General features: G+C 41.7%; 1 protein-coding gene across 9 annotated transcripts in view; it reads left to right on the forward strand.

Moving 5' to 3' along the window:
• Positions 1-25,823, forward strand: part of LIN9 (lin-9 DREAM MuvB core complex component) — a 55,814-nt gene that overhangs the window by 19,258 nt on the left and 10,733 nt on the right. For all 9 annotated transcript variants that reach the window (XM_061625030.1, XM_061625029.1, XM_061625027.1 and 6 more), the window contains 9 exons: positions 3,168-3,272; positions 9,547-9,680; positions 10,567-10,692; positions 14,477-14,634; positions 17,223-17,356; positions 17,595-17,714; positions 18,669-18,770; positions 20,566-20,646; positions 25,061-25,186. In XM_061625030.1, the coding sequence (XP_061481014.1) occupies positions 3,168-3,272; positions 9,547-9,680; positions 10,567-10,692; positions 14,477-14,634; positions 17,223-17,356; positions 17,595-17,714; positions 18,669-18,770; positions 20,566-20,646; positions 25,061-25,186 (1,086 nt within the window). The remainder of the gene's footprint in view (positions 1-3,167; positions 3,273-9,546; positions 9,681-10,566; positions 10,693-14,476; positions 14,635-17,222; positions 17,357-17,594; positions 17,715-18,668; positions 18,771-20,565; positions 20,647-25,060; positions 25,187-25,823) is intronic.

Here is a 25,823-nt window from a genome sequence, read left to right on the forward strand (position 1 = left end):
AATTTCAGAAGAAAATCACCCTGTGCTTTATAGATTACAGCAAAGCCTTTGACTGTGTAGATCAAGAAAAACTATGGAATGCTTTAAAAGAAATGGGGGTGCCACAGCATCTGATTGTCCTGATGTGCAACCTATACTCTGGACAAGAGGCTACTGTAAGGACAGAATATGGAGAAACCGACTGGTTCCCATTCGGAAAGGGTGTGAGACGGTGTATTTTATCACTCTATTTATTTAATCTATACGCAGAACATATAATACGGAAAGTGAGATTGGATCAAGATGAAGGAGGTGTGAAAATTGGAGGGAGAAATGTTAATAATTTAAGATATGCAGACGATACCATACTTCTAGCAGAAACCAGGAATGATTTGAAACAAATGCTGATGAAAGTTAAAGAGGAAAGCACAAAAGCAGGACTACAGCTGAATGTAAAAAAAAATTAATATCAACAGAAGATTTATGCAACTTTAAAGTTGACAATGAGGACATTCAACTTGTCAAGGATTATCAATACCTTGGCACAGTCATTAACCAAAATAGAGACAATAGTCAAGAAATCAGAAGGCAGCTAGGACTGGGGAGGGGAGCTGTGAGAGAACTAGAAAAGGTCCTCAAATGCAAAGATGTATCACTGAAGACTAAAGTCAGGATCATTTAGACCATGGTATTCCCTATCTCTATGTATGGATGTGAAAGTTGGACAGTGAAAAAAGCATATAAGAGAAAAATAAAATCATTTGAAATGCAGTGTTGGAGAACTTTGCTAATACCATGGATACCATGGACTGCGAAAAATAATTGGATGTTAGAAAAAATCAAACCAGAACCACCATTAGAAGCCAAAATGATGAAATGAGGTTATCATACTTTGGACACATCATGAGAAGACATGATGCACTAAAAAAGACAATAATGCTGGGAAAAACAGCAGGGAGTAGAAAAAGAGGAAGGCCAAACAAGAGATGGATTGATTCCATAAAGGAAGCCACAGACCTGAACTTACAAGATCTGAACAGGGTGGTTCATGACAGATGCTGTTGGATCGCTGATTCATAGGGTCGCCATAAGTCATAATCAGCTTGAAGGCACATAATAACAGCAAACCTTCCCTGGTTCATGCTTCTCACATTCCATGTTCCTATTGTGTATGTTGTACAACTTCGGACACTCCTTTCGCATCTGTGCACATCAGCCTCTGGGCTTACTTTTGGCTTTGACCCAGTTGCATCATTAGTCACAGTGCTACTCGTACTTGTCCGTTGTTCTTCCCCAGTAGCTTGCGGAGTGCCATCTGACCTGGGGGTCTCATCTTCCAGCACTGTCTTGTGTTGCATTTTGGATACTTGTGGTAAGAGGTATTCAGAGGTGGTTTACCATTGCCTTTCTCTGAGTCTGGATGCATCTTTGACTGGTGTCTCAGCTTTGACCATTCTGCCTTGGGTGCCCCTGCTAGGAGTCTAGCCTCTTGGTCTAGATTCCTGACGGCATTGCTCCCAGCTTCTTCAACACTCTCAAACCCTCTCACAACATTAAGGTGTACATCCTAGAGGAAGGTAGAGCACACATCCAGCCAATTTTTAAGTGCTTGTTTAAAAATGTATAGCTGCTTTTCCAGAGCTCAGAGATTCAGTTTCTAACATCTTCAGCTGAAGTATACTGCTTTCTAGAGCTAAAAAATACCTGAGAATCTGGATTCCTCTTGCCAGCTTCATAGTGACAGTAATAGGTTAGACACACCAACCATCTGAGTCTGTATTAAGGCAACTGCTGTTTCAATTCTATTAAAGCCCAATGCGTTTATACTGAAAGGCAATGATTTAGTGTACATTGTACCAACAGCCATTCCAATGTATCCCTGGGCGCCTACTGGGAGGAAGGGCGGGATATAAATCTAATAAATAAATAAATAATGTGACATTACACAAGTACTGTAGCAGACATACACAGGGGAGTAAGCTTTTTAGGTAAATTTGCTTTCAACTAAGAGCAAAATAAGTGAAGTAAGAGGGGAAGTAGAGGCCTCTAGAGTCTGTACATAAAAATAGCCTGCTGGATCAGGTCAGTGGTCCATCTAGTCCAGCATCCTGTTCTTACAGTGGCCAAACAGTTGCCCATGGGAAACCTGCAAGCAGGACCTGTGTGCAAAGAAGATTCTTCCCTCCTGGAGTTTCCAGCAACTGATATTTGGAAGCATACTGCCTCCATCTGTGAAGGCAGAGCATACCCATGATGGCTAGTAGCCATATTAGCCTTTTCCTCCATGAATTTGTCTAATCTTCTCTTAAATCCATCCAAGTTGGTGGCCATCATTGTATCTTGTGGGAGTGAATTCCATAGTTTAACTATGCACTGAAAAACATTTCTCTATCTGCTTTCTCCATCCCATGCATAATTTTCTATACTCTGAGTGTGTTACATAGGTCAAGGAAGATTATATGAAAGGAAGCATCTTCTGCTTGTTTATCATGAATTTGCTGTCTTTGGGGCTGGTTCCAGGTTTCTGGAGGCCCTCGGACACAGTGGACCCCTTGTCCCCTCTCTAAGGGGTCACCGGCTTATCTCCTTCTGTTGCCCATCTTCCTTGCTGCAGGGGACCACCACTACCACTGCAGCTCGCATCACCTCCTGCTCTGCGCTCACTTGCCAATCCCTTTAGCTGCTGGAGGCTGAGTGTTCCACTGCAAGCCCTTCCACAGCCACTGCCACCAGAAGCACATCAGGCTCCACCCCCTCAAAAGCAGCTTCCATGGCATGGGAAAGTTCTCACTGTCCTGTGGTGCCTCATGCGGCAGCTACAGTATCCACACAGTGAAGTTTCCTACATCTTGGAAGCTGCTCCTAAGGGCATGGGGCCCGATATGTTTCTGGCGGAAGTGGCTGTGGAAGGGATTGCGGTGGAGCACCTGGAACCTCCAGCCACTGAAGGGATGTGCGAGCAAGCATGGAGGAGGTAGAGGACACTGGCAGGCCCCTGCAGCAACAAAGACAGGCGATGGGAGGAGTACCAGGCCCGGCATTGGTGGGTGGTGGGTCCCTGTTAGCCCCTGGGCCCTCAAGCCAGTGCCTGACCTGGCCGCCCACTAGCACCAGGCCTGGCTATATTGCAGGATGATGCATTGTGAAACTTCAGAGGATTGAATGAGATTTTTTTTTTTTTGCTCCAGCCCTTCAGAAGTTCAAAACGAAGTCGTTCCTTTTGTGAAGAAGAAGAAAGACAAATGAATACACGATCACCGAAAAGAAATCAGAGAGTTGCAATGGTTCCACAGGTATGTTAATCTGTAAATTTTGTTGTATTCATTGACAGGTAATCTTCTCAGATTCCATTTTTGATTGGTTGAGTCTTTCCTGAAGGCCCAGGATAGGTTACTAACCAGCTAATGAAACACAGAACATAAAATATGTAGTAGTATAAAATATTTGTATTGTATTAAAGACCATCCATAAGAACATAAGAAGATCCTGCTGGATCAGGCCAGTGGCCCATCTAGTCCAGCATCCTGTTCTCACAGTGGCCAACCAGGTGCCTGGGGGAAGCCTGCAAGCAGGACCCGAGTGCAAGAACACTCTCCCCTCCTGAGGCTTCCGGCAACTGGTTTTCAGAAGCATGCTGCCTCTGACTAGGGTGGCACAGCACAGCCATCACGGCTAGTAGCCATTGATAGCCCTGTCCTCCATGAATTTGTCTAATCTTCTTTTAAAGCCGTCCAAGCTGGTGGCCATTACTGCATCTTGTGGGAGCAAATTCCATAGTTTAACTATGCGCTGAGTAAAGAAGTACTTCCTTTTGTCTGTCCTGAATCTTCCAACATTCAGCTTCTTTGAATGTCCACGAGTTCTAGTATTATGAGAGAGGGAGAAGAACTTTTCTCTATCCACTTTCTCAATGCCATGCATAATTTTATACACTTCTATCATGTCTCCTCTGACCCGCCTTTTCTCTAAACTAAAAAGCCCCAAATGCTGCAACCTTTCCTCGTAAGGGAGTCGCTCCATCCTCTTGATCATTCTGGTTGCCCTCTTCTGAACCTTTTCCAACTCTAGAATATCCTTTTTGAGATGAGGTGACCAGAACTGTACACAGTATTCCAAATGCGGCCACACCATAGATTTATACAACGGCATTATGATATTGGCTGTTTTATTTTCAATACCTTTCCTAATTATCACTAGCATGGAATTTGCCTTTTTCACAGCTGCCGCACACTGGGTCGACATTTTCATCGTGCTGTCCACTACAACCCTGAGGTCTCTCTCCTGGTCGGTCACCGCCAGTTCAGACCCCATGAGCGTATATGTGAAATTCAGATTGTTTGCTCCAATATGCATAATTTTACACTTGTTTATATTGAATTGCATTTGCCATTTTTCCGCCCATTCACTCAGTTTGGAGAGATCTTTTTGGAGCTCTTCACAATCCCTTTTTGTTTTAACAACCCTGAACAATTTAGTGTCGTCAGCAAACTTGGCCACTTCACTGCTCACTCCTAATTCTAGGTCATTAATGAACAAGTTGAAAAGTACAGGTCCCAATACCGATCCTTGAGGGACTCCACTTTCTACAGCCCTCCATTGGGAGAACTGTCCGTTTATTCCTACTCTCTGCTTTCTGCTTCTTAACCAATTCCTTATCCACAAGAGGACCTCTCCTCTTATTCCATGACTGCTAAGCTTCCTCAGAAGTCTTTGGTGAGGTACCTTGTCAAACGCTTTTTGAAAGTCTAAGTACACTATGTCCACTGGATCACCTCTATCTATATGCTTGTTGACACTCTCAAAGAATTCTGATAGGTTACTGAGACAGGACTTTCCCTTGCAGAAGCCATGCTGGCTCTGCTTCAGCAAGGCTTGTTCTTCTATGTGCTTAGTTAATCTAGCTTTAATAATACTTTCTACCAGTTTTCCAGGGACAGAAGTTAAGCTAACTGGCCTGTAATTTCCGGGATCCCCTCTGGATCCCTTTTTGAAGATTGGCGTTACATTTGCCACTTTCCAGTCCTCAGGCACAGAGGAGGACCCGAGGGACAAGTTACATATTTTAGTTAGCAGATCAGCAATTTCACCTTTGAGTTCTTTGAGAACTCTCGGGTGGATGCCATCCGGGCCTGGTGATTTGTCAGTTTTTATATTGTCCATTAAGCCTAGAACTTCCTCTCTCGTTACCACTATTTGTCTCAGTTCCTCAGAATCCCTTCCTGCAAATGTTAGTTCAGGTTCAGGGATCTGCCCTATATCTTCCACTGTGAAGACAGATGCAAAGAATTCATTTAGCTTCTCTGCAATCTCCTTATCGTTCTTTAGTACACCTTTGACTCCCTTATCATCCAAGGGTCCAATCGCCTCCCTAGATGGCCTCCTGCTTTGAATGTATTTATAGAATTTTTTGTTGTTGGTTTTTATGTTCTTAGCAATGTGCTCCTCAAATTCTTTTTTAGCATCCCTTATTGTCTTCTTGCATTTCTTTTGCCAGAGTTTGTGTTCTTTTTTATTTTCTTCATTCGGACAAGACTTCCATTTTCTGAAGGAAGACTTTTTGCCTCTAAGAGCTTCCTTGACTTTGCTCGTTAACCATGCTGGCATCTTCTTGGCCCTGGCGGTACCTTTTCTGATCTGCGGTATGCACTCCAGTTGAGCTTCTAATATAGTGTTTTTAAACAACTTCTAAGCATTTTCGAGTGATGTGACCCTCTGGACTTTGTTTTTCAGCTTTCTTTTTACCAATCCCCTCATTTTTGTGAAGTTTCCTCTTTTGAAGTCAAATGTGACCGTGTTGGATTTTCTTGGCAATTGGCCAGTTACATGTATGTTTAATTTAATAGCACTGTGGTCACTGCTCCCAATCGGTTCAACAGCACTTACATCTTGCACCAGGTCCCGGTCCCCACTGAGGATTAAGTCCAGGGTTGCCGTCCCTCTGGTCGGTTCCATGACCAACTGGTCTAGGGAATAGTCATTTAGAATATCTAGAAACTTTGCTTCTTTGTCATGACTGGAACACATATGCGGCCAGTCTATGTCCGGGTAGTTGAAGTCACCCATTACTACCACCTTTCCTAGTTTGGATGCTTCCTCAATTTCATATCTCATCTCAAGGTCTCCCTGAGCATTTTGATCAGGGGGACGATAGATCGTTCCCAGTATTAAGTCCCTCCTGGGGCATGGTATCACCACCCACAACGATTCTGTGGAGGAGTCCGCCTCTTTTGGGGTTTCGAGCTTGCTGGATTCAATGCCTTCTTTCACGTATAGAGCGACTCCGCCACCAATACGTCCTTCCCTGTCCTTCCGATATAGTTTATATCCAGGGATAACCGTATCCCACTGGTTTTCTCCATTCCACCAGGTCTCCGTTATGCTCACTATATCAATGCTCTCCTCTAAGACCAAGCACTCCAGTTCTCCCATCTTGGTTCGGAGGCTCCTAGCATTAGCGTACAGGCACTTGTAAGCAGTGTCTCTCTTCGAGTGTCTTTGGCACTTGTGGTTTGGCCTGTGGTAATTTTGCTCTTCTGAATTTATATCCTGTGCCCCTGCTCTCACAATGCCTACTTCTAGGCCTACCCCTTTTAAAATTTCATAATTTCTTTGGTTTTTATCCCAGGGGGGAGGTTTATTCTGAACCGGACCTTTCTCAGCTCCTGTCGGGTTTCCCCCCTCAGTCAGTTTAAAAGCTGCTTTGCTACCTTTTTAATTTTAAGTGCCAGCAGTCTGGTTCCATTCTGGTTCAAGTGGAGCCCGTCCCTTTTGTACAGGCCCGGCTTGTCCCAAAATGTTCCCCAGTGCCTAACAAATCCAAACCCTTCCACCCGACACCATCGTCTCATCCACGCATTGAGAGTGCAAAGCTGGGCCTGTCTGGCTGGTCCTGCGCGTGGAACTGGTAGCATTTCAGAGAAAGCCACCTTGGAGGTCCTGGCTTTCAGCATCCTACCTAGCAACCTAAATTTTGCTTCCAGGACCTCACGGCTGCATTTCCCCATGTCGTTGGTGCCAACGTGCACCACGACCACTGACTCCTCCCCAGCACTGTCTACCAAACTATCTAAACGACGGGCGATATCCGCAACCTTCGCACCAGGCAGGCAAAACTCCTTGCGGTCTACACGTCCATCACACACCCCACTGTCTATGTTCCTAATGATCGAATCACCCACTACAAGGATCCCTCCACCCCCTGGAGATATATCCTCGGCACGAGAGGATAGCTGCTCATCCCCCAAGGAATGGGTCCCTTCTAAGGGATCGTTTCCCTCTTCCTCAGCTGGATGTTCTCCTTCCCCGAGACCATCGTTCTCCATGATAGCAGGAGAGCTATCATCGCTGGAGTGGGACACAGCTATAACGTCCCTTGAGGCATCCTCCACACACCTCTCTGCCTCTCTCAGCTTTTCCAGGTCTGCCACCTTGGCCTCAAGGAAATGAAGTCGTTCCCGGAGAGCCAGGAGCTCATTGCACCGAGAGCACACCCACGACTGCTGTCCAACAGGCAGATAGTTGTACATGCTGCAGGCTGTGCAAAACAATGGAAAGCCCCCACACCCCTGCTGGCTTCTTACCTGCATAGTTTTGTTTGAGGTTTATTACGTCAATAGGTTGGAGACTGTGGTTTAGTTGAGGTCAGGGAACAGAAGGGCAGAGTGGGGGGCCCTGGCCTCCTCGCCCTGCTGCCTAACTCGCTCTGCTGCTTAACTCGCCTTGACGCTTCATCAGCTGGGGCCTTGACGCTTCATCAGCTGGGGCTCCCTCTAGCTCGTGGAGCAGGCTCCCTCGCTAGGTGCTCTGACTTTATCCATCTGTTCCAGAGGATTGGAGGATCTTCTGGAGAATATTTGGGGGACACACAGGGATCTACAGGAGAAAGTGATGTGCCATTGCACAGGTGAATATCCATTGCAGTTGGGCAGACATCATTGGATGTCACTCTATAGATAGAGATAGAGGTTAAACAGAATATATAAGATGCAAATACAGCAATATTGTATTCCATACGATACTTATGAAATCCAAAAGGATAAAGATCCCTGTTGATAAGTAAAATATGTCCATATCCACTCCAATAAACCGCAGCTGGAGCAAGACAATGTTCAAAGTGCCTTAATGAGCTACCACATTCCAGAAATCTTCAGTGCTGATAAAATATCCAAAGCTTTCTCATACTATCTAATAGAATCAATACTATTGATATAATGGAATAATCCAAACTCTTCTGAACTACAGAAACAGGCTAATTTCAGATGTGACCAGAAACCATAATGTGAATGGTTGTGCTATTTGAATCAGTTGTGGTGAATATTGGTTTGTGCTCTCCTTCCTCTTTCCTCCTCCTCCTCCCCGCTTCTCCAGAGGAGAAGATCAGAAGGTTTTGTTTCCAATTTCAGTTTAACCACAGTTCCCCTCAAAGATTGAACTTAGTTCCCAAGTTCAACTATGTTTTGTTTAAACTATGGTTAATGAGAAGAAGACAGGATCTGAAACCATGGTTTGATCATGGATTGTTCTCACTAACTTGCATTAAAATAAACCATAGCTTCTTGAATTTAAACATCATGGAGAACTATGTTCTGTTTAATATTGGAAGCAAAAGCTTCTAGTCTACTCCCTGTAGGTATGAAAGAGAAGGAGGGGTTGCATGAACATAAGCCTCACTGTAGCTCCTTCACGTAGCAGGAAACTATGGTTTCCCTTTGCATCTGTTTGCAATCTCTTCAGATTAGTGGAAATCTACAGCTGGCATGAAGTTGATGCTGTGAAATACTGTTGATGTAATGTAAATTTCCAATATTTTCTGAACTCAGAAACTGGTCCAATTGATTCTGTTTTGAATATTTTCTTAATAATGAGTTAATCCAGAATGTGATCGGATCTGTACACAAAATAAAGCTTACATGTGATGATCTCCTTAGCTACATCAGGGTGAACGTGTCTTGGGGAAGCCCTGAAAACAGGCCATGGCAGGGGAGGAGCTGTGGGGGGGAGTGACTTACACAACTTCCAAGTTCTCCTCGGAGCACTCCCCCAGATCCCAATCCCCATGATAATTGCGCTGGCTGGCATGGTGAAAAAATTACAGTGGTAGCCTATAGGGATCATTTACTCCCCAGTAGGCCTGTTCATGGGAGCCATCTCTTCCCATCTGGGCTGGCAGCTCCTGAGCAGCAAGTGGATGCGGCTGAGTTTTCCGCCAGCTCCTCCTCCGCTTGCCCTTCTCTGCTGGCTTTCCATCATTTGGATTGTTCTGTTATACTAGCTCTTGTGTTTGATAGGGTCATACAGATTCTGTTCAAGTAATTGTACATGTTTTTCAGTAAGTTTTCATTCAATTAAGCTATTTCACCTGTAATTGCTTTTTAAAAAATTAGTTAAATCTTTTTTAATGTTGATTAATTTTTATCTTCCCCAATAAACAGTATTTTTAAGACAGTTTATATGTATTCAGTGTATTCTATTTGATTTCATTTTATTTGTGACATTTATTTTTTCTTATGCTATTGCTATGAATAATCTTTTTCTATCAGTAACCTCTACATTTATTTTATTATCTAGAAGTTTACTGCAACGATGCCAACACCAGACAAAAAAGCATCACAGAAAATTGGTTTGCGGCTCCGTAACTTACTCAAACTTCCTAAAGCACACAAATGGTGTATTTATGAATGGTTCTACTCAAATATAGATAAGTATGTGTTATTTTTCATTTTATTATTTTAAGGCTGCAGTCCTATACATGCTTGGAAGCAAGTCCCATTGACCTCAAAGTGCTTACTTCTCAGTAGATATGTATGAGATTGCATTTTAAAGCAACCATGACAGTATGTGTATCTTCACGTAGCAGCTTCATAGCTATACTCTGTGCAGTGAAGGTTTAATTTTTAAAGAAAAATGAGGCAAAAAAATATCTTTGGCAATATTTTAATATCATTACAGGAATTAACTTGGGTAATAACTTGTTATAGGTTCACTTAAAAACGTTTTGCAGTGGCAATTTTTTTTTAGCGGAATAAGAAAATAATTGCTATTTGTGTTTCACTTGCTAACATTCTATTATTGGTCTAGTTCTTATCTTTTTGCCCACCATATTTTGGTAATAAACTAGCATATTTCTAATATGTGACAAAGCTGATTATTTTAATTTCTAGCTGGTACAATCTTTATAATCCTAAAAATAATCCGTAATAAAGAATTTCAGATGTATTATGCAAGTCAAGAGTTTTAAAAGTGAAATTGCAAATTTCACTTACATACAATATTATAAATACGAAGACATGTTTTTGTAAATATGCATTGTTCATTTCTAAATTGACTGCATCAACTTCACAATATTTTTCAGTCATAACATTTTAACTTCTTTTTGCCTGTAGTTATAATAAGAAAACTAATATTAAACCCCAGTTGATAATTACTATACTGTAAACATTTAGGAAGCAAAATTCTCTAACGTTCACTGAGGAACTGAGTTTATAAATCTTATGTAAGTGAAGGTAAAATAGTCTTGTCATATCATAATGGATTTTCTGAAAGTGCTTTAATATATAATAGCAGAATCTCAACTGTTTTTTTAAACAGGCCACTCTTTGAAGGTGATAATGATTTCTGTGTTTGCCTGAAAGAATCTTTTCCCAATCTGAAAACGAGAAAATTAACAAGAGTGGAATGGGGGAAAATCAGACGGTTAATGGGGAAGCCACGAAGGTAAAATGTTAGTGTGTTTGGAAAACGTAAGCATCTTTAGGTGGTAGGTTTTCATGTGGGGTTTGTGGTGGTGGGTTTTGTTTGAAGGTTTCCTGGATAATTCATTTTTGAATCATGGTTTTGAATTAATGGTTAATATTTTAGAACGCAGAATATGTTGCATAGTTAGAATTGAGAATGAAACCATGAGATTTCTCTTTTCACTGTTATATCAAATGACTTTATATATATCCTGTATCTAAATGAAAATAACATATTCAGGTCAACTGCAGTATAAATAAGTTCTATCAAATTTGTACAGTGAATTTCTAAAACATGAGCCTACCCAAGTTGAGATGGGGGGGCAGGATTATCCATTAATCAGTCCCTCCACAAAGCAACCTATGTGATGCATACCTCAGAATCTTAACAGCAGAGTGCCCTAGTCATTCTGTGAAATGCAGAGACAACTCAGGAGGTAGGCATCGCTGCTAAGCACCATCTTTCACAGTGCAAAGTTCATTTGCTACCTTGGTTTTCCAGGGCAGTGAAGCACCCAGGGAAACAGTTAGAACACAGGTGGTGGGAAACTCAGTGTGAATCTGACCAACCACAGATAAGAGCTCATTATTGAGTCTACAATGTGGCATTGGAAAAGAAGGAATACTTCTCTGCTACTATTGCATCTGCAGGATGCCATCCAGTGGTGCTTTTTTGAGTGTTTTGGAACCTGTTATAGTTTGACTCACAGTCTGACATGAAGGAACCTTTGGGCTTGCTGTGACATGTTTGCTAAGCACTTTGAGGATGAAATTGCAAATATCAGCCTTAACTTTGACACCACAGTTTCTACAGATTAGTCAAGGAATGTGTCCAGAGCACTATCAAGATTTATGGGAGTAAGCTGCCTTATACTGAGCGAGACCATTGGCCCATCTACCTCCATGTTGCCTACACTGAATAGCAGCACTCTCCATGGTTTCAAATAAGGTTTCTCACCTCTACATGGAGATGCCAGGGATTTAAGCTGGTACCTTCTGCATGCAAAGTAGACTGCTGTTTCCCAGTTTTAGTAATTTCAGCCTGACAATGAGTACAAATACTTGGGGGAGTACAGCTTAGCACTTATAAGAACATGAGATGAGCCTGCTGTATCAGGCGGATGACCCATTTAGTCCAGTATCCTGTTCTCACATTGGCTAGCCAGATGCCTATGGGAAGCCATATCTGCTCAGTCCTTCCATATCCTGGCAAGAGTTGATCATCTAGGTCCAGGAGATGATGAATTTCTCATTAAAATGGGCAACAATTTCAGCTGGACGCAAGGATTACAACAACTATCAGCCTGTTGCACATATCTCCTTTTTAGAGAACATACTTGAGCAGTTGTTTGTGATACAACTTCGAGTTCTCGTGAATGAGACTGATTATCTAAATCCAGCCTGGTTTCAGGCCTGATTTTTACATAGAAACTGCCTTGGTCTCCCTAATGCAGGTATGGGGAACTTTTGACATTCCAGATATTGCTGAACTACAACTCCCATAATTCCTGGTCCTTTGGGCATGCTTATGGAAACTAATGGGAGTTGTAGTGTGATCTGTGGCCATACTACCTTGAACACACCAATCTCATCTGATCTTGGAAGCTAAGCAGCGTCAGTACTTGGATGGGAGACTGCCTGGGAATGCAGGGTGCTGTAGGCTTTTCCTCCTTGGGAGCCAGTGTGGCCAAGTGGTTAGAGTGTTGGACTATGACCTGGGACACAAGGGTTCGAATCTCCACTCGCTGGGTTACCTTGGGCCAGTCACTCCCTCTCAGCCTAACATACCTCACAGGTTGTTGTGAAGATAAAAGGGGAGAAGCATGTACACCACCTTGAGCTCCTTGGAGGAAAGGTGGAATATAAATACAATAGATAGATAATTTGGCAACATTTGGAGGGCCAAACATTCCCCCACCCATGTCCTAAAGGATGACTTATGCTAGTAAAAGGACTGGGAGAGCATAATCCTATTAATTTTCCTAGGTATCTTGTCAGCTTTCAGTGCATGGGATCCCTTTGGATAGGCTGAGAAATGGGAGCACAGTGTTTCTGTTACTACCTAGAGCAGTGGTTCTCAAACTTTTTGGTTCGCTGCGCACTGTAAAACATATACAAATTTTCTGGCGCACTTTGTGTACAAAATTTAAAATATATTAATATATTTTAAACTATGAATAAAGATAAACTATAGAAAACTATTACTTACCCTATACAAATAGGTTTGTTCTCATTTTTAAAATATACTTTCATAATATTTGAGGCACACCTAGCCACCTCGTAGGGAATCACTGACCTAGAGGGTTGATTCCAGAAGATGGCACTGGTGAACTACTACTTGGCCTCTTGGCATTTACAGTATGTTACGGGGTCCTGTAGGGTTCTGCTTTGCTCTCCATTTCTATATCATACACCTGAAACCACTGAATAAGGTAATCATGATTGTTGGAGTGGGGTGTCATCAATAGCTCTGTCGCTTATTTTCATCTGATTCAGTTGAAGCAGTGGAGTGCCCATTAGGTTGTCAGGATGAGTAATGGACTGAATGAAGGTCAGTAAGACTTTATAACGGAGTATTACATTTTTATTCTAACAACAGTATACTAATGTAAAAGAATAACGGACAAACAGTACAGGTGTTGAAGGATTAGACAATTCTTCTTAGCTTCTTCAGGATATGTTTTTCTGAATTCTGCTGATTACCAGCAGAATGCAGCCTTGAAAGGTCTCTGATCTCAGCCTTGAGAGGCTGAATTCTGTTGAAGTTGATAAATGGTGTTTAAGGGTAGCCCCACATAGAGCATAACAAATCAAATAGATCCTGCTGACTTGAGGAAGAAAGCCACAACTAAGGACAAGGTCTGTCCATCCTAGAAAGCATCCAGAAGGAATTTTCAAGTTATGTAGAAAGCAAGGCAAATAACAAAACTAAACATGTATTGCCAGGAAGAACTTGTGTGACTGGGTGAATGTAGCATGTTTCTTCTTCTGGAAACCTTCTTATAAATTCTAACCTAGGTATCTTGGGCTGTAGTCCTATGTATACATAAGCTGGAAGTAAGCCCTATTGAATGCAGTGGGACTTAACTTCCACCTAAATATACATAGGTTTGCACTGTTAATAGCCAAATTGTAGGGATTAGACCTCATAACCACAGTCTTCTGCCTATACAGTACTGATGTTAGCAATTGCTGCTTTCTCTCTGGTGTGCACTTGTGTTTGGCAGGTTTTAGTTTTGTGGAGAAATAATAAACATATTACATCTAACTACATTTACCACTGACAACCATCATTTCCCTGTGTCAAGACATAGGGGAAATTGAAACAATTATCTTCAGAACATGCAGATTTAAGTCCTGTCATGTGATCCTGCAGGGAACTTTTACAGTCTGTGTGGCATTGACTTTCTACTGGCCAATCCCCCCCCATGTAAAAAATGGATAAATGCAATGGGTTGTGTCCAGCAATGTCTTCCCAGTAGCACAAGGACTTCCGCTTGTGCAGCGGAACTTCCTCTCCCCCTCTTTTCCCCATGCCCCCCCCCAAAAAATATGCACCAGAGGGTTGGGGGGAAACCCAGAATATATTTGAAGGGGATGCATGGGGGCAGGAGATGGAGGGAAAGTTCCATTGTGCATGCAGAAGTCTTTGCTCTAATGGGATGACATCATTGGATACAACCCAATCATACTTTTAGAGGATTAAGCTATAAAATGTATGAATTAAATGAGCACAGATTAAAGAAATTAAAATTGTTTTTCAGATGTTCTTCTGCATTCTTTGAAGAAGAAAGGTCTGCATTAAAACAGAAACGGCAAAAAATTAGACTTTTGCAACAACGGAAGGTGGCAGATATATCCCAATTTAAAGATCTTCCAGAAGAAATTCCACTGCCACTAGTTATAGGAACAAAAGTTACAGGTACTTTTTTCTATCTCTAAATTGCACTAATGTTTTGATTGGTGTTGATGTAGCTTAACCTGAAGATAACTAAAGATAAGTGAAGCTTTTACATATTACACTGCTGGTATTACATAATCCATAAAACCCGATTACCTTCCCTATGTTTGGCATCTCAGGTGGCCCAGCTGGTCATAAGATGCATGACAGGCTTTTGCAAAACTTCCCTTGAGAGGAGACACTGGCAGAGCAATCCAAATGACGGGGAGCTGGTGGAAGGGGGGCTACCAGAGGAGGAGCTGGCAGAAAGCCCCACAGGATCCTATTCCTGCTTGGGAGCTGCCCACTCAGCTGAACGCTGGCTCCATCAAGACCCATACATACGAGCTGACTAGGAAGTGTTGGCTCCCACAAACAGGCCTCCCAAGGTGTAAGTGCTCCCCATAGGCTACCATGGAAATGTTTTTACTGTGCCGGCCTTTTGGCCGGTGGAGATTCCAGGCAGATCGGGAGACGGGAAGGCTGTGGGCACAAGGAGGATCTTTCATAAGTCCCCTGCTATGCCCCTGGAATGCCCTATTTTTGGGGCTTCCACTGGCTCTGCTGACGCTCCGTCCACCAGGCTGGCCATCCGCAATGGACCCCTGGCATCACTGGCAGGCTTCTAGTGGTGATGTGGCTCAGCTGCGGTGGAGGACTGCTGCTGGTGGAGGCCAGCAGAGCCCGATGGTGCCAGGAGCCTGCTAGCACAGCCAGGGGGCTGTGGCTTCCAACTCCCCCCAGCGCCGTAGAAAGGTGAGTTGGATTGCGCCCTAAGTCTTGAAATTAAGGGCTAGTTTCCATAGTCCATTTTAACCCACTCTGTGACCTCCATGACTGTTGTTGTTATGTGCCTTCAAGTTGATTACAACTTATGGAACTAACAAACTGAGACTCAATCCTGATAAGACTGAGATGCTGTTGGTGGATGGTTTTTCCAATCAGATGGTGGATACATATCCTGTCCTGGATGGGGTTACACTCCCCCTAAAGAAACAGGTTCGTAGTCTGGGAGTCGTTCTAGACTCTTCCCTGTCACTTGAGGCTCATGTAGCCTCTGTGGCATGGAATGCGTTCTACCAACTTCGATTGGTAGCCCAGCTACGTCCCTACCTGAGTAAGGAGGATCTTACATCAGTAGTACATGCTCTGGTAACCTCACGTTTGGATTACTATAATGCGCTCTACGTAGGGCTACCTCTGAAGACGGTTCGGAAGCTACAGCTGGTGCAAAATGCGGCGGCCAGACTGCTAACAAGAACGAAGCGGTCTGACCATATAACACCTGTTTTGGCCCGCTTGCACTGGCTTCCAATACGCTTCCGGGCCAAATTCAACGTGTTGGTATTAACCTATAAAGCCTTATACGGCGCGGGACCTCAATATCTGTCGGAACGCCTCTCCTGCTATGAACCGGCTCGTACACTACGGTCTGCTATGAAGGCCCTCCTCCGGGTCCCGACTCATAGGGAGGCCCGGAGGGCAGTGACAAGATCAAGGGCCTTCTCAGTGGTGGCCCCCGAACTATGGAATAGTCTCCCCGAGGAGGTTCGCCTGGCGCCGACACTATCATCCTTTCGGCACCAGGTTAAAACCTTTCTCTACTCCGAGGCATTTTAATTTTTTGTTAATGATTGTAATGTTTGTAATTTGATTTTAGCCTTTGCTGTTTTTAGACTGTGAAATTTGATTTTAGACTGATGTTTTGTATTATATTGTATTTTATTGTATCTATGTTCACCGCCCAGAGAGCTATTGCTAGTCTGGCGGTATATAAGTTTTAAAAATAAAAATAAATAAATAAATAAATGGCAACCTATGAATCAGTGACCTCCAAGAGCATCTGTCATGAACCACCCTGTTCAGATCTTGTAAGTTCAGGTCTGTGGCTTTCTTTATGGAATCAATCCATCTCTTGTTTGGCCTTCCTCTTTTTCTACTCCCTTCTGTTTTTCCCAGCATTATTGTCTTTTCTAGTGAATCATGTCTTCTCATGATGTGTCCAAAATATGATAACCTCAGTTTCATCATTTTAGCTTCTAGTGACTGTTATCTTCCACTATTTTATTTTTCTGAGTTGCCATACCCTATACCAGGGATAGCCAGTGTAGGTTTATCCAGATGTTGTCCACCCTATTTTGTGATTTTGGGTTGTTTTTAATTTTTTTAATGTCATATTCCTGAGTTCAGCTTCCTGAGAATCTAATCTTTCATTTTAAAAAAGCACAGTTTACAGCTATGCGAAGAGAACACTTTTACATTCAGCAAGCACTGCCTAATGAAATCTCAAAACCAGAGGGGGTACCTTGGAGTTCACTGTCCTGCATCTGCCCTTCTCATCTCATTTAGAAAAGCAGACTAAAGTTGCAAAATAAGGAAGTATAACATTCAAACTTAATTAATTTGTATAACTAACAGAATTCATCTTTCCTGGCATAGAATTTGAGGAAGTTGATGCAGAACTTTGATTTTGTCATTGAACAGTCAATAGCTATATAAGGCCAATATTTACTCGGAAACACATAATATTTTCCTCCAATTAAGATTATGATATTTATTATTGATCTTAGCACGGTTACGTGGTGCCCATGATGGACTCTTCACTGGACAGATAGATGCTGTTGACACTCTTAATGCTACTTACAGAGTAACCTTTGAGAGGTCAGGGCTTGGAACACATACAATCCCAGATTATGAAGTCCTCGTAAGTAATGTCTACTGTTTTTTAAAGTGTCTGAGCATACATATTCTTTTCTCCTAGAAGAATTGCATATTTCTAATTAAGCACAGGACAATTCAAGAATGTAATACATATAATACCTTTTGTCTGTTAATATATCTAAAATATGTTATTTTCTTTTTCAAGATACTACTACAACTTTTCTTCATTCTCTTAATTTTAGAGAATAATCCTTTATCTGTTTTCTTCCTTGTAATTTAAGAGTAATGAACCTCATGAAACCATGCCAATTGCTGCCTTTGGACAAAAACAGCGACCTTCTAGGTTCTTTATGACTCCGCCTCGGTTACATTATACACCTTCCCTACAGTCACCAATTACAGTAAGTATCACAAAATGAATTTTTTAGTTTATTCTAAACTAAAATTTTAAATTTTCTGAATTTTAAATTATCTGAAGCAAATGAAAGTAGCAATTCAAGAAATCCTGTTTCTTTGGCCTAAGAACATGGTTCTACCATGTGTATTGTGGGTAAGATCTTACTGCTGGGAAGCAGTCTGTTCTTATCAGTAGAGACATGAGCTCATAATTGAAGCCACATGTGTTATCTGGTGAAAGTGGTGCTCAAGGTCACTAGCTCCAGCTAACTGAGAATGCAAGTCCGCCAAGGCACAAAGAGGCCATAGAAATCTCTACTGAAGGAGCCTCCTGATTGGCCCCTAATTGTTGCTGTGCTTCTTTCTAAACTTAGTTTTGCCCCACATCTTCCCTGACACTGACATCTTGGGTGATGTAACATTCTGTTCCTGGTGGGGTAAAAATCCTTAACTGCTCAGCTTTGTTGCCATATGTTAGCACTAGTCTTTTTGTTTTATCTTGTCTTATAATTCTCAATTGTCTCTTGATATTACTAGTGATTTATAATTATACTTTTATGGGTGTTTTGGGTTCTTTTATGTGCTAGTTGTATTCATTTAAATTTTAATAAAGCTACCTCATATTTACTGCTACTGAGTAACCAGTTTGCCTGGGACTCCAGGAAGCAGAGAGGCTGGTCTTTAGCTCTTGCTTCTTTGGAATCCTAGGGACATCCTTTTAACTTAAGGTTTGGGAGTCTCCTGGCCCAACCTGGTGGACAGAAGGAGTGATGACAGCATTCTTCCTTGCAGGATTGGTTTGTCAGCCCTGATAGGCTGGCAACCCTCAGATGCCTTATAGGAGCCTGGTTCTTAGGGTTTTGAGACCCATAATCTTGACATAGTTAATTCAAGTTTAAAGCTTTATCCTACTTTGTTTTAGAAATTAAATGTTTAATGCAGCTTTATTTCTTGTATAGGACAGTGATCCTTTACTAGGGCAGTCTTCTTGGAAAAACAAATTTTCTGGCTCAGACAGCGAGACATTAGGTGGCTTTCCAGTAGAATTCCTTATACAAGTGGTGAGTGTCAATCCTTTTCCTTTAGTTTTATCCATATTGATTTTAAACTTCTTCAAAATCAATTTTATTACTTCATACCTGTCTAACATCTAACATGATGTTTTCATAATAAAATATTGACATATTTTATTCTACCATATCAAAGATTCCTGCTTGTAAAAATGATATAATACACTATTAATATGTAGAGCCATATATAAAATGGAACCATGCAGCATAGGACTGGGCTATTTGTTCCTATTATGTCATATCATCTTTTCCAGGCCCTTCAGGATTATCACATTCCATTTTCTGTTGAAATAATAAACTATTTCATTTTAAACTCTTGTTAAGTCTTTCTTCATGGTAGAATAACCCAGGATCATTTCCAACTAATTTCTACTCGGAGCACACCAACTGAAATGAATGAACCCAGTTAGTCATGTCTTTTAACTTCAGTGGATCTACTCTGAGTAGGACTAGCATTGGATACAACCCTAACTATGGGATGATTTAGGCATAGCCCCAAACCATAGTTTGGCATTATGTGCTTCATTCTTGTGAGCCACATCACTAAAAATGGTAAATTGGTAGCAAGTGTGCTGAAAGTTTTTTGAAAAAGGAACTGGGAACTGAGCACCAAATTAAACATCACTTAAAAAAAACACGTAAGACAGTGATAACTGCAAGATCACCACCTGTTTTCCTACTACTGAGGTATATAGATCTTGCTAAAAAATCACATTCAACCTTATTCACAATCAACCTTATTCAGCACACTTGGTACCAATTTCAGTCCTGGCTTGTGTACTGTTGGGCTCATGTGCTTCCTCGTCCCCTTGCTCACAGCCATTCCTTTCTTCTTTTACTGGTTTGAGGCAAACCGTAGTTTGATGTTTCATCTGAACTGTCAAACTAAGTTCTGTACTTGCCCACAAACAGAATCTGATCCTGATTCCGAGGCCTTGTTTGCAAGGAAAACATAAATGTTAAACGTTACCAGTTTGGACAAATAGCGAACTAGGAAAGGATGGAGGGCATTGCTGCACCCAAGGGGGAGGAGAGTGTGTGGATCCAAGGGTCCTGTCAGATTCCTTTACGTAGTGTCAAACTGTGGTTTGGCATTGCATCTCAACCATCCCTATGATTACGGAGCCAGAGAATTCAGTTTACCATTTTAAAAACCTCCTAGGTTTACTAACTAAGCCTGCAATCCAATACACACTTACCTGGGAGTAAGTCCCATTGAACCCAATTGAACTTACTTCTGGGTAGACATCTTTTGGATTGCAATCTAAGATTGTGTTCCTGTTTTGAGATTAATTTTGTATAAAGGCTACAGTTTTAGGAGCTATGGATGAGGGTAATAACATCCTCTAAAATTGTTCTTAGTATTTTCTTTTCCTCTTCCAATATCAGTTTTTCTTCCTATCTCTCTGCCTGTTATTTCCCCACTATTGTCCATTTTACTCTATTACAGGCCAAGTGGAATGTGAGTGTGAAGGGTGATCCTTTTTCTCCCTGGGCTCAGTACTTTTAGATTCAATTCGAACATGCTATCAAATCATGGTTATGACATATTATTTATGGTTTAGCATGGTGTCTGAATTGATACAGTATGGTTTACAATCACCTGGTAATCAGAATCAGGAACACAGAATCAGAGAAAGAGGGGGCTAGCCTCATGTTTGATTTGTATCTAGGTCATCTGATTTCAAACTATCATATTAGCTTGCTAAGATTGTACTTCTATAATGTATTTTAAAATCCATTAAGTTTATATTGATTCTGAAATATTTTCTCTGCTTTTGTGCAGACCAGATTATCAAAGATTCTTATGATCAAGAAAGAACATATCAAGCAGTTAAGGGAGATGAACACAGAAGCAGAAAAACTGGTAAATACATACATTATACAGCCACGAGAGTGGCTGTATACTATAGTCAGCATGGATTTTTCACATTCCACAATGTTAAATTGAAAATACCCCCATGCCATTCTGATGCTTCCCATAAGCTCATTTCAAGACAAAACCTTACAAAACTTATAGTCCTGAACTCAGAAACACTTGCTTAACAACCCTCTAAATTTTCATGGCGATATACAAAACAGTCAGAGAGAATCGAGAGTTCAAATTGTAAAAATGGAGAGAGAAAAACCATATCCCTTTTGGACTTTTTTCTGTCAGAGTTCTCATAATCTGATGAAATTAATCAAAAATCAGCCATGTTCACAGAGTACCTGTAATCCTATTACTGACCTTGCCCCATACTCTGACCTTCATCTTCTGCAGTTTAAAAGTTTAAAAAATGCCTGGCTGATTTTTAATTATTTTAAGAAATTTTGCATTGAACTCAATGATAATGTCGGGCATGCTCAGTAAGAACTGTCAGTGTTCTAAAAGCCAGACTCACAGCTGCTTTGCTTGCCTAATCGGGACCACACCCACACCAGACTGATTTCACTTGAGACAGTCCTGGCTTCCCCCAAAGAATCCTGGGAAGTGTAGTTTGTGAAGGGTGCTGAGGGGAGACTGCTATTCCCGTGACAGTGGCCAAATCGGTTAACAGCCAGCTGCTCTGATTGAAGCTCTGTGAGGGGGAACAGGGCATCTCCTAACAACTCTCAGCACCCTTCACTAACTACGCTTCCCAGGATTCTTTAGGAGAAGCCACAAGTGTCTAAAGTGAAATAAAGGTCTGTGTGGATGTGACCAGGGACAGCTTTGGTATAAATTTGAGTGGGAAGCTACATGTGCCTGCTGTAAAATAAGAAGGTAGAGGAAACCCTGAAAAAGAATGATACTGTTGACAATGTTTTCCTTTTGGAAAGGAAAGGGGCTTCCCCCCTGCCCAGTGCCCACCCACTAAATCTCCTTCCCCTCCCCTCCTGCTTGCTGCCCTCCTCCTGCCCCTCCCCCAGGTCAGTTTCACCTATTCTAAGCATGATTGCACAGGAGTAAATCCCACTGAACTCAAAAAGCATGCAGATGATCAAACCTGCCCTTCCCTCCTCCTCCCTCCTATCCCCTCCCTCTAGTCCCTTCCCTCCCCCATCCCCTTCTAATCCCCTCCTTCCCCCTCCTCCTCCCTCCCCTTCTAATCCCCTCCTTCCCCCTCCTCCTCCCTCCCCGTCCCCCTCCTCCATGGTCAGTTTTACCTATCCTAAACATGATTGCACAGGAGTGAATCCCACTGAACTCAGAAAGAAAGCAAATTATCAAGCCTGCCCTCCCCTCCTCTCCTCCTCCCTCCTATCCCTTTCCTCTTACTCCTTCCCTCCCCCTTCATTCACCCCTCCCTTCCCCTCCCACATCCAATCCCCTCCTTCCCCTTCCTCCTCCCCCTCTCCTCCACCCTCCCCCTTCCTCCTCCCCCTCCTCCTCCCCCATAGTCAGTTTTACCTATCCTAGGACAACAACCTGGGAGACCAGGGTTCAAATCCCCACACAGCCATGAAGCTCACTGGGTGACCTTGGGCCAGTCACTGCCTCTCAGCCTCAGAGGAAGGCAATGGTAAAGCACCTCTGAATATCATTTACCATGAAAACCCTAATAAAGTTGCCATACGTCAGAATCCTCTTCTCCCAGGCATTTTAGCATGTGTTTTAAATTGTTTTAAATTTTTAAATTGTGTTTTAAATAGTTTTTAAAATATGTGTTTTTAAATTTGTATATTTGTTTTAATGTTTTTAGTTACTGTAAACCACTCAGAGAGCTTCGGCTATGAGGTGGTATATAAGTAATAAATAAATAAAAATAAATAAATCGACTTGAAGGCTGTCCATGCCATTTTCAAGCATTATTGCATGGGAGTAAATCCCACTGAACTCAATAAGCATGCAAATGATCAGACCTACCTTTCCCCTATCCTCTCCCTTCCTCCTCCCTTCTTCCTCTCCTCCCTTGTTCCTCCTCCCCTACCCACTCCAAGCCTCTCTCCCCATGGTCAGTTTTACCTATCCTAAGCATGATTGCACAGGAGTAAATTCCACTGAACTCAATAAACATGCAAATGATCAGACCTGCCCTCCTCCTCCCCTTCCTGCCTGCTCCCATCCCTTTCCTCCCTCCCCATCCCCTGTGGTCAATTTCACCTGTCCTAAGCATGATTGTAGGGGAGTAAAGCCCACTGAACTCAATAAGCATGCAAATGATCAATCCATTCTCAGCAAACTAGCACAGGATCCCAGTTCTTACCTCCCATATTAAAAAGCAGAGAGACACATGTTACCAAATTCTTCCAAGCTACACGGGAAGTGGGTTGGACTGTGAAAGACCAACCCAAATGGTGTTTGCATTTTGACAGATTTGTAGGGCAGTGCAATATCAGAGAGAAGGTCAGGTCTCCTACTCCCCTGGTGCATTCACTAGAGTTGCCCAATTTCCTTGCTTTTTAAAGTTTGATAGAAATATTGTTGGCTATAGGTAAGTTCTCAAACTGCAAGGTTTTTTGCCTATATATATATATCTCCTAGGAAAGGATGGAGGGAATTGCTGCACCCGAGGGGGAGGAGAGTGTGTGGACCCAAGGGTCCTCGTTTCAGGTTTTTCGTAAGAATTACTCACGGCTTAATGAGTTTTAGAGGTGTCTGCTTCTCATATAAGTAATTTAACTTCAAATAAAGGAAGTTCTACAGCTTGTAACAGAATTTGAACAGAAGACCCCATGAGCCTCCAAGCCCCTGTCTCATCCCCATTCCATCCTCAGATTCTGGAGTAGCAACCACTTAACACACACCACCTCATTTTAAAGCAGTCAACCATTTAATGCTTTCAAGTGATTAACCAATGATTCAGGAGAGGTTGCAGAACTTTCCACCCCTCAAACTAAGGGCATTTTATCCAATTAAGAAAAATAGGCAGCAAAAGTGTCAGTATCCATTTTACCAGAGTAGTTAGATGCTCACGTTCCAGCATCATGCTCAGGCAGCAATTGGAAGAAGATAACAGAAGTCACAGGCAGACACAAATCGTATTTGTTAACTCTCTTTTCAATATAAAATTTTCACAGCAAGAAACAAAATTAAAATAATATACAATATAAAATCACTTAAAATACTAAATAGTTGTGAACCATAGAGCAGAACAGATTTCAAGGCTGCCTCAGGTAAGATACTATACATCTTTTAAAATTTCACTCTGAGAACTAGGGGTTTCTGTTAACTAGTAGAACAGAACAAGGAGCTACCAATGTTTAAAATTCTGGAAACTCCTCCACACAGAATAATCCTATGGAAGCAGCTGTATGCAGGGAGTAATGTCCGGCCTGATACATCTATGAATATATGTGCAACATCTTGATGACAGTTCGGATTGGCCCAGCAGCCCAGTTGTCAGCCATCTCTTCCCCATAAATAGCTACCAGGAAGTACTGCATGTATTTTCTGACATCCCATGTCAGATCTTGTGTGCTTGTGTCCACAGAGCCACTTTCCATAGAGAAATTTCAAATGTTTAAACCATTCAAGAGACTGTTAAAATACTTAAGGTGCTTGCAATTCTTCTCGGCCTTCCTGAACTATCATACCATGCCCATTCCTCCATGCTCTCCTTTGACCTGAATAATCATTGTTCAGTTTGATGGTTTTAACTCACAGGTCTAGATAAGGATATGAGGTTCCTTGAAAATAACTTGTGCTTAAATAGCAGCTTTTCTGAGTAGTCCCACACAGAAAGAACTGTATATTTCTAAGGCTTTTTAAAGATTATCTTTGCTGTCATAGTACCAATAAAATTGTGTAATAAATCTTAGTAGGTATCTTCCTTTTAAAATGCCTTACAGCACAATCCCATGGATGTCTACTCAGAAGTAAGCCCCACTGAGAACTTACTAGTAATTATATATAACAGTTCAAACTTAATAAATCCAGACTTAACAAAGGATATATTGGGCAACAGTTAGATTGGAATATAATTGCTGTTCTGGGCTCATTTGGGAGGAAGAAATTTAATAATAGAAATGTCATAAATAATAATATAGAAAAAATAAGTTGTCAAAATATATGCTTAGAGATTATCTGCATCAGCAATTCGGATTTATTTGCAGCAACTGATTTAAGCAGACCTTCAGTTTTGTCGCTGGTCATATCTTAGGGAATTCAAGTATATTCTCATACTTTTCTTAAGGTAAATGCAACAAGTATTTTTAAGAAACCCTCATGTCATTTTTAAGGTGTAGTAAAACAAAAGGCCATTTCAAAACATAATTGTTTGTAAATCTCAATTCAGTTGTGCAATAAAATTTAAGTACAATAAACAAGTATAAAGTTATTGATGTATGCACTTAACTCTTTTCTTTTCTTTGTACAGAAATCTTATTCTATGCCTATCAGCATTGAATTTCAAAGAAGATATGCAACTATTGTTTTAGATCTTGAGCAGCTGAACAAGGATCTAAACAAAGTTTTGCATAAAGTTCAACAGTATTGCTATGAGGTAAAATGTTGCTACTCTACCTTTTCTACATAAAGAGGGTTATAGCCATATGCAAGTCTGGCAAAGGGCTGTAGTTCAGTGACAGAGCATTTGCATTACATGCAGAGAGTCCCAGGTTCAATCCCTGGCATCTGCAGGGAGGGCTGAGAATGTCTCCTGTCTGGAATCCTGGAAAGCTGCTGCCAGAAAGTGTAAACAATACTGAACTAAATGGATGAATGATCTAACTGTGTATTTGAGCTTCTTATGTTCCTGTGACTCTCACCCCTCTTACTGTTGCATCCAATTCTCTCTTAAGTTTTCAGCTTTCATTTAATGAATTTGTAAATCTCTCACCCTCTAACTTGTGGAGTTATAAGGAGGAAATGTCTAAGCAGTATTCTAACCAGTTGCCCTCAACAAAATGGAGAGGCTGAAACTAGCTCCCCTCCTAAACCAGTTAACCCATTAATGATAGAGCTCATTCTCACGTGCCCTGTTCAATCTTTTCCCCCACCCTTTCCTTCCTTTCTTGTATACTTCCTCTCCCCCTAAATCTCAGCAGCCACAAGTACTGGGCAGGAAACTGAAGCGAGATCAACAGTATTTTGGGGTTTTTCTATTTACAATGGGGCATTTGCCTCTGGAGTAGGCTGGA

The sequence above is a fragment of the Rhineura floridana genome, chromosome 4 (genome assembly GCF_030035675.1).
Source record: "Rhineura floridana isolate rRhiFlo1 chromosome 4, rRhiFlo1.hap2, whole genome shotgun sequence".
Taxonomy (NCBI): domain Eukaryota; kingdom Metazoa; phylum Chordata; class Lepidosauria; order Squamata; family Rhineuridae; genus Rhineura; species Rhineura floridana.